Source organism: Egretta garzetta, unplaced genomic scaffold (assembly GCF_000687185.1).
Source record: "Egretta garzetta isolate BGI_Z169 unplaced genomic scaffold, ASM68718v1 scaffold51, whole genome shotgun sequence".
NCBI classification, from domain to species: Eukaryota; Metazoa; Chordata; class Aves; order Pelecaniformes; family Ardeidae; genus Egretta; species Egretta garzetta.
This window is the reverse complement of record NW_009258549.1, coordinates 1,467,933-1,477,455: the sequence shown is the minus strand read 5'-3', so window position 1 is coordinate 1,477,455 and position 9,523 is coordinate 1,467,933. Positions and strand designations below refer to the sequence as shown.

Here is a 9,523-nt window from a genome sequence, read left to right as displayed (position 1 = left end):
AAGTAGCCACAGAGAGAGAAGTGAGAGGATGTGAGAGAAAACAGCCCTGCAGACACCAAGGTCAGTGAAGGAGGGGAGGGAGATGTTCCAGGCGCCAGAGCAGAGATTGCCCTGCAGCCCCTGGTGCAGCCCATGGTGGGGCAGGCTGTCCCCCTGCAGCTGAGGGAGGCCCACGGTGGGGCAGATCTCCACCTGTAGCCCATGGAGGACCCCATGCTGGAGCAGGGGAGTGCCCGAAGGGAGGAGGCTGTGACCCCGTGGGAAGCCTGCGCCAGATCAGGTTCCTGGCAAGACTTTGTGGACCCGTGGGGGAGGAGCCCACGCCGAGGCAGGTTTTCTGGCAGGACCTGTGACCCCGCAGGGGATCCACACTGGAGCGGTCTGCTCCTGAGGGATTGCACCCTATGGGAGGGATGGACCCACGCTGGAGCAGTTCGTGAAGAACTGCAGCCCATGGGAAAGACTCACGTTGGAGAAGTTCGCTGAGGACTGTCTCCTGTGGGAGGGAGCCCATGCTGGAGCAGGGGAAGAGTCTTCTCCCGAGGAAGAAGAAGCGGCAGAGACAACTTGTGATGAACTGACCTCAACTCCCATTCCCGTCCCCCTGAGCCGCTGGGGGGGAGGAGGTAGAGAAAGCTGGGAGTGAAGTTGAGCCCAGGAAGAAAGGAGGGGTAGGGGGAAGGTGTTTTAAGATTCAGCATTTTTTACCCTTTCCTTCTCTGATTTTGATTGGTAATAAATTAAATTAATTTCATCAAGTTGACTCTGTTTTGCCCGTGATGGTAACTGGCAAATGATCTCTCCCTGTCCTTGTCTCAACTCACGAGCCTTTTGATCTATTTTTCTCTCCTCTGTCCAGTTAAAGAGGGGAGTGATAAAGAGGCTTTGGTGGGCCCCTGGCGTCCAGCCAGGCTCAAACCACCATGGCTAGTGTTTTATATACTGGAGTATAGGACAAGGTAGCTATTGGAATAAAATGACTTAATTACACCAGGTAAGACCAAGTCAGGGCACACCTGCTCACAGCATCTTTGCTGGACTGATCCCTTTCTCCCGACTTGCCCTTAGTCCAGTGCGTTTTCATGACTTCTTGGGTTATGGTAAGTTCTGTGCAGGTCCCCTGAATCACAAGGGGTGAAAAAAAAGTTTGTTTCTCTTTCCATTGCCTCCAAGGCCTGTCTGTAGGCCTGCTCTTTGCTCCTTTCAGGGTCTTGCTGTTTCTGCAAATATAATAGAGTTTTCCGTAAAAACTTCTGTAAAGCCCTTCCCTCCTCTGGCTTACAGCCAGACACATTCAGTGGGTAGCAGGGAAGAAACAATTCCCCTTTCCAATTCCCCTTCCCTCTTCCTGCCCCCCATGCACACAGGTAGCTTTGCTCTCTCTTTTCCAGTCCCAGCCCTTTCCACAGAACATAATGGCTGCTAACTGTGAATAAGCAACTGAGACACGTACCATCTGTTTTAGGGGCTATAAGCACTTCTAGAGCCCAAATAATATATGAATATTAATAGAATGACTGTAATGATATAATAAAAGGAAAAAAATAAATGTCCTCAGGAGCATGATAATCTAACTTCAAAAGCAATTACCATCAGTAACGAAATGCAGAGAGAAGCCTAGGATTACTTTAATAAGATTACCTGCTTATTGCCATTTGTTTCTGTGGGTGACTGTAATGCTGCTTCACCTTCTCTCCCAGCCGGTTCCTTAGATGCTTCTCACCCTGAGCATTGGCAGGCCAAGCTGGGCTGTGAAGCTGGGGCTCACTGTCGTTCCCGTGGGACCCAGCATATCTCTGTGAGCACCTGCTCCTTGGTCTTCAGCCTCCCCTAATCTTGTGCCCTTGCTGTCACTGCAACATCGGGTTTCCATGCCCATGGAATATCCATGGTTGAAAAGGCAGGAATGGGAGGACATGGAAGGGTGAGGAAAGCTGGTGTCTTTGTGGAGGTGGAAGGACAGTAGGGAAAATAATTGTAGGGTCAGTGTTGTAAGACAAAGGTGGAGACTTGATCATTATGGAGGCTCTTTAAAAAAATCAGATTTATCCAGCAGATGAGGGAGAGCAGACACAGGGTCAGTAATGCAGCACATGGGCAAGGAGTTCTCCTCTCGCTTCTTGGAGCCCCTTAATCATAGACTTGTTTAGGTTGGAAAAGACCTTTAAGATCATCAAGTCCAAACATTAACCTAACCCTATAATTCCACCACTAAACCATGCCCCTAAGCAATCCAACAAATGGCCATGGCACATGCCCTTCTCACTCTGTCTTCAACCCCCTTCCACATCCCTGTGGCACATGAGTCCCGGAGCATGATCAAGTCATGCACTTGGGTGAAGAGTCTGTAGGGAGGCAGCCATATGCTCAGGGGGGCCAAGACTCATACAATTGAAAGGTACAGATGGTGAGATGGAGAGACCGCTGAGAGCAACAGTAACGTCTCTGCAGAGACCACATTAAATTGCACCAGGGATGAGCACACCAGCTCTGTCCATGAAGGAGAGAGTGGTTATTTTCTCATGTTGGAGGCAGCATGGGGAAGAGAAACTGTTTGTTTCTGCTTGTGAGGATATCTGTACATGTAAGATGATGTTCAGATAGACAGAAAGATATAGGTATAGACACAGTTCTGTTCCAGTCAAATGTGTAGCCCCTGGTGTCTGGAGGACATAAAAGGCTCTTCCAGAACTTAGTGGAGATCTCATCAGGGCTTTCAACCCACAGATCACTTGCCCAGCTGCACCTGCACAACAAAAAGTATGACCTTCCTCATTATTCTTCGAGAAAGTGAATAAGGACCAGGACACAGCTAATAAATAAACCAGGTTTAATCGTAATCATGTACATATTTATAGATAGGGAGGGGGGCATGGTGTGAAAGGTGCTGCCCTGGCAACAGGCATAAAAGAACAGTGTATTTTACCAGTCAATATACAGTACCAATGAAGGGCAGAGCTGATAAATTAATATGGGATTTTGAGTCCCAGAGGCTATTTTTTACAGACAACCATCATTCTTGGTTTCCTGTCAAATAATAGCATGAACTAGCTCACAGCTCTGCCCAGGACACAGCAAGGCAGATACAGCCAAGAACAGAATTTGAGGGTGAGGGAGGGACAAGATATCTGAAGGTTGTTCTGAGGTATATATAATGTATATACTCTACTGTTGTGTACAGTCTTGGGGCCATGCTTTGCCCACAGTTGTGTGTGCACACATCTCATTCCAGTCAGCGAGAGTGACAAGCTCACATCTGAGAGAATATATTTGGCTTTGAGGGCGTACAGAAGCACATGGAACAAAAAAGCCAGAAGCAGAACAGGGAGGGAGCTGAAGACAAGGAAGCTTGGAGTGGGCTGAGAAAGGGAAGAAGTGAATGGACAGCCCCAGATTTGTCTGGCCAGCCAGTTCAGCCCTGTTTGGACAGCCAGCACAAAGCTTCTGTTCTGAAGGACTTAGGCAGCGCAAAGGTTTCCATCAAGGTAACCTTTATCAGACAACAGGGAAAACCATGAACAAAATGGCTAGAGGCCATTAACAGAAGACGTTAACAGAAGAAATAGGGTGGAGCTGGCCCTACAACCGTTCAGTTCTTAATTTTGAAGGAAAACCCAATCCTGCCTCTGAAGTGGTCTAAGCCAACAAATGAATCTGGTCAGTCTCGGCTGCTACGGGCAGAGGAAGGAACCATTGCTTTGGTGGCCAGCAAGGCAAAGGGTGGCATCTGTACTATGGTACTCAGAGTTGGTGTGGCTGCTTTGAGAAACAATATCACACTAGGCTTGCAAAGCAGTCAAATGTATTCACTTTTTGCAGAACAATTTCACTTTCAATCAATGTACATATTATATAGTTTTACAGATGAAAAACACCTTTCACTGCTGGAAAGTAGACACTGTTTTGATATCAAATGCACTTGCCATCTGATTTTGCTAAGAACCCACCCCCAGACAATAAAAAAAACCCCAAATCCCAAATAAAATCTATAATACAAAACAACATTCATGTTGATGTCAAATGTAACTGTCCCGGGACACATAAAATCAAGATCTTCTTAATGCAGGTCCCCTCAGAAGCGAGCTAAGAGTCATGTGTCCATAGAGAGAGTCCACTCCCAATCTGGGAAACCTCAGTAAGACTGCTGCCCTTTGAAATGCAAGTCCCATTTTTTAAAGGATTGCCTCCACGCATGCATGCACACATACACACTGACACACAGGGATATACACACAAGCATATGCATAACCTCCTCTCTCTTAGCAAGAGCTGCATGCTGGGTAACTGTTAATGCCTTTTGTGCATTTTTGACCTACTTTCTTTGTAAGGATGAGGTTGACATTTCTTTGCTTCTCATGTCTGTATTCTTTAAACAAAAAGGGGAATGAAGAAGGACTATATTACAAAGACAGAGAAATGCACTCATATCTCAGGCATATGATCTTTCCAGTCATTTACAAGGACAATGTTATTTACATTCGTGACTCAGCAGAATCTGCAGGAAGGGTTATCCTTTCTCCATGTTGTGTTTTCTCGATGAACCCTGTGAGCCCATTCTGTGCTTCCACAGACCGTTTTTCTTTAAGGCACTGCATGTGGATGACGACTTCAGGCAGAAGAGCAAGCCCCATTCACTGGATCGTGCATTTCTCCCTCTCCCTTGACTGACCTTCCCTGAGAACTTTTGATTTGATATACTTCAGGTCACTGTTGACGCTTGGCCGGCGAGCAAAGGGAGAGATCATGCCGTAGGCATCCATGTCCTTGACTCGGCGCATCCGGAAGGATTTCTGTTGGAAGGTGTCACCATACTGGATGGAAATTTTCCTGTGGAGGGCAGGGCTCATCTCATGAGGTAGCTTGGCCATGCTGAAGAGGACATAGAACATCTCATCCACATTGGTGTTCTTCTTGGCTGAAACTTCGAAGTAAGCACAGTTTTCATCACTGGAGACAAGGTTCTCGCCTTCATCTGAGCGTACCTTGCGGAAGATCTCACTGTGATCATTTTTGTTGCCACAGATCACCATGGGGAGGTCAGCTGATTCCTTGGTCTTGTTCTTCAGGCAGGATTTGACCTCAAGGATCTGTTTCTGGAGCCTCTTGACCTCATCAAAGGATTCTCTGTTGTCCAAGCTGAATACCAGGATGAAAACATCGCCTGCAATTAAAAAAGGATACTGTAAAGGCTTGTGAGTTGCAACCTGTGTCAGAGGAGCTAATTTTCAAAAAGCAATAGGTTTATTTGCCATCTCTTCCCCCTACTTTTTTTTTGGTCCTTTTGAATCTGTTCATTAAGCTGTACCTTGGTTCCATTTTTTTCTAATTCAACTCTCCACTCCTCTCTGTAGTGCTATGGAAAAGATTTTTGGCTATGATGCTACTTCAGCCATATCCAATTGTGTGTTTCTAGGTTGCACTGGACTTGCAAATTATTGCCAATTTGTACTCTCTTTTGTAAACATGTTTCTATCTCAGCTCTGCTGCATTGCTTATCTTTTTTCTTCCTTTTGTTTGTACCTCTGTGTAAAACAGAGCCTGTTCTGACACCAGGAAGAATGGAGAGATAGTAGCCACTCAGCCTTGGCCTTTTGATTATACAATACAAGAAGCAGCACCTGAACTGAAGATTTACAGCTAGTCAGTCCCAAACGCCTAAGTCAGGAATGAGAGGTTTCCCAATGTGCAGTGCTCCGCAGTCATTTCATTTGCTCAAAAGAAACAGACCATGGACAAAAAGAAATACATAAATGACACAGATCCCCTGGCATTTCCTTTTGACATTTCCTGACTTACAACTCCTTTTGCAAATAGTAAATAACGCAAATCATTGCTTGTTGAATGACATTCATGTGGAAAGTGCTAAGAGAGCTTTCAGGGACAAAAGCTCACATCTGCATCCCAGAAACTGGCCGTAGGTCCTCACTCAGTGTGGACGCTAGCCTGGTCAGATGTGAACATCATGTTTCACTGGCTAGCTAGAAAGCAGGTTTGTTGTGAGCTGTGGCTGAATGTATCTCCACTGCCACTTTCACAGTTAGGGAATACATCTTAGCTTGCCACAGAAACTGCCTGACAATGAGAACGTATGAGATGAGCCCACCATTTTTTCTTTTTCCTCTTGACTTCATTTGATTAACCATAGACTAAGGAGAAAGGGTGAAAGCAGAGCTGTCCTCTTACTGGAATATCAAATAAAGGGAATCAGGCTGGAAATTTTAGGAAAAAACTTCGAGATTTTTTTGGTTTGAATTCCCTCCCTGTGCATTTTACACTTGTTTTTCACTGCTTGTGTCTTATAATGACATGCTTATTTTGTCCCTTGCTGCTCTTTATGCCCACGAAATCTTATTCAACCATTCATTTGTGGCTGCAATAAAAAATATGGAGCAGGAGGGGAAGTTAGGAGGGAAAAAAACTAGGAGGAAATTTCAATTTCAGACCTTCGCCTGGTGGACTTCTCCTCTGTGGCTTAGTGCACTCCCTATAGTGCCTGGAGCATCCCAGCCAGGAAATATCTCTCTAGAGAAGTGCATCTTGGCAATAAAATCAAGCTACCTCCGAAGAAGTAATCATCTCCAGGCTACAGTTTTCAAGCTAATGCCTGCCATTTTGGTCTTTCATCCTCCACCGTTCCCCATCTGCAAACTTCCCCCCACTTTTCACCTGTCAGGATGGAAAGCCTCCTCATAGCAGGGAAAGGGTGATTCCCGGAGGTGTCCAGGATGTCCAGCTGATACATGTCTCCCCGGATGTTGTAGACCTTGCGATGAAAATCCTCAATGGTGGGAGTGTACTGGTCCTCAAACCGGCCATTGAGAAAGCGTGAGACAATGGAGCTTTTCCCCACCCTGGAGGCTCCCAGCACTACCATGCGATATGAGTTCTTGGCTGGCACGTTCAGGGTGCAGTTTCCACCAGACATGGTCTTCATCATTGCTTGGTCCTGAAAGAGGAAATGGCAGAGTTGGAGGAAAGACCAGAAACTAGAGGGAGGATGGAGTAGGGCAACCCCTTACCACAAGCTTGTCAAAGAGTGCTCCAGAAGACCATCCTCATAAGCAGATAAATGGTTCATACAGGAATCTTTTCACTGGAAATGCTTCATTTCTCAGTCTCATTTCCAGGGAGTGGTTTGGGGTTTTTTTGGGGGGGTGGGGTGGGGTATGTGTTTTCTTTTGAAGTTATTTAAAAATGAAGGCATTTACTCCGAAAATAGCATGGGTTCGAATTGTAATTTACTATTCCATTTAAACATGAAGGGCTAATTTTATCAGCTGCGCTTCAACTTAGACACCAGGTTCCTTCCCACCATCTGCGTCACTTAGATATTACCAGATTTTTCAGTAGAGCTTGGCTCTCATTTAGATACATAAACACAGAGGTCATATTTCCCACTACACTGCATTCACTGCAGCTGCCATTAGGAACTAGACCGCTTTGTTTGGTTGCCTAAATAGGAGCTGTGCACAGTACTCATTTTGAGATCAACCAGAAATCAGAAAGCAACAAGAATTAAGAATTGTGCTTAACATCAGTGGAAGCCAGACATCTCAGTAACTTTAAGCAGCTGGTCCCATACAACCTTCCATTGCTGATGCAGGGAGTTTGAGCCACAAAATAGCATTGGCCATTGATAACGTCTAAGACCTGCGTCTCCAGTAACCTTTTAGAAACCAGATATTCATCTCGCTGTTTGGACTGGTAGCGTAGGAACTCCCTGTCAACAAACTATCAGCATTGCAGCAGGATGGCTGGCAATGGATGGAGCTGCAGAAACGTAGATTTTGTAGGAGTTTCAGTCTTTGTACACTCACAGCTGTTGTGGGTGTCAGAGTCTTTGCGGGTGCTAAGTACAAGCAGGAGAAAAGATGAAGGACAGCCATCTTAAATAGTGATTAGATGAGATTTCCAACCCCTGACAACTAAAATGAGTCTCGAGACCTTGGAGATTGCATTTTGACATAGCACTCAGGTGCAGAAAACTTTGATAGGAAAAAAAAAAGCGTTGTTCAGCCATTTTTCGTGTACCAGTTCAAATGAACTGTGCGCTGCAAGGAAAAATATAACCTCTGTGTGGGGAAAGCTAACCATTAGAGCAAAAAGGCACATTTTTGACAGAGTTTATTTTGGTTACCAGGATCTTATTAAAGAATAATCAAGTTCCCACTGTGCCGTTTATTTAACTTAGGTGTTGTTTATTTAATATTACAATGCGAGTACTTTATGTGCATTGAAAGATCATTTCTGGGTCCAGATCTGGATTCCTATCTTTCCCTCGAGTGAATTTTATCTCCCAAGCTTTTACCTAGTTGACACATATCTCAGTCAAGAGCTTAAAATCTTTTACTTTGTTTAACTTGTGCTAAGCACCAAAGCAGCAGTGAAGATACAGTCACTGCTAAATAAAGAAGTCTCTGGAATTCTGATCCAGCATCATTACAAGCACTGTGCTATAGCCCAAGGCAACAGCAAGATATTAGTATTTATTATTATTGCTCTAATTTGCTGCACGCCAACAGCACATTCAGCCCTATCTAAGCACAGAAGAAAATGCAATGCTTTCCTCAGAGTAGCTTACACTCTGAGTTATATTCACTGGGCAGGACAGCATAATATTAGAGCCAGACAGCAATGTCAGAACATAACTTTGGGTGGACACACACATGCAGAGTTATGGCACTGCTGGGATTGCTGTGGTGGGAATGACAGCAAGGAGCACACCCAGTCTTTGAACTGGGCTCTGTGTTTTATTTAGAACAGGACCTATCTCCAACAGTGCAGAAACACCAGATTCAGTCCCTGAAACAACACTGACACGTACACTGTTTCTGCCCTTTCCTACATAGCCAGTCCAATACTGTCTTGCGTCCATGGGCAGACAACTGGGGACAGGAGAGGGATTTTGTGAAAAAACCCAACAAACTTCTCTACAGCCCAGGGTCAGTATTTAGAAATGAGTCAGTTCTTCAGACTGGGATGGACCAGTGTAGCTATATGAGGACAAGTGGACTGCATTGGTTCACACCTGCTGAAGATCGGTTCCATGCAATTTGGTGCGGCAGCATATGGGGCTGAGCACAGTTACGCTTTTTAAGCAAATGCCTTATATGTCCTGTAAAGAACATGCATGCTGGGGGACCTGATGCTGGCCAGCAGCTTTACAAGCCAAAATCCTACAAATTATGCTCCTGACTGGCAGGTAACCACTGAGCTGCTGGTGATTAGAGAAACTCCCATCACACAGCAAAGGAGGTGGGCTGTGTCACTGCAGCTGCTTGGAAGGTTAATTTTGCGCCTTTAGTGCAAGAGGCGCTTCTGTCCTCCACTTTGAAATTAATTCCATCGCTTTGGACCTCAGTTAGAGCCACTGCACACTGAACAGCTTGGAGAAGGAATTGCCAGCACAGCTACCTGCAGGCAGGGGAGAGTAAGGCACAAGGAAGCTGAGTGACCACACAAGGTCCAACAAGTGAGAAACATGAACAGACTCTGGGATTCCTACCTTTCAAACTCTTTCTCC

General features: G+C 45.4%; 1 protein-coding gene across 1 annotated transcript; it reads right to left on the bottom strand.

The window, feature by feature from the left end:
• Positions 1–4,631: 4,631 nt before the first annotated feature.
• On the bottom strand, positions 4,632–6,937 carry RASD2 (RASD family member 2). The gene is made up of 2 exons (XM_035903283.1): positions 6,667–6,937; positions 4,632–5,161 (listed from the first exon to the last, which is right to left on the bottom strand). The coding sequence occupies exons 1-2, from the start codon at positions 6,935–6,937 to the stop codon at positions 4,632–4,634; spliced, it is 801 nt and encodes a 266-aa protein (XP_035759176.1).
• Positions 6,938–9,523: the final 2,586 nt, after the last annotated feature.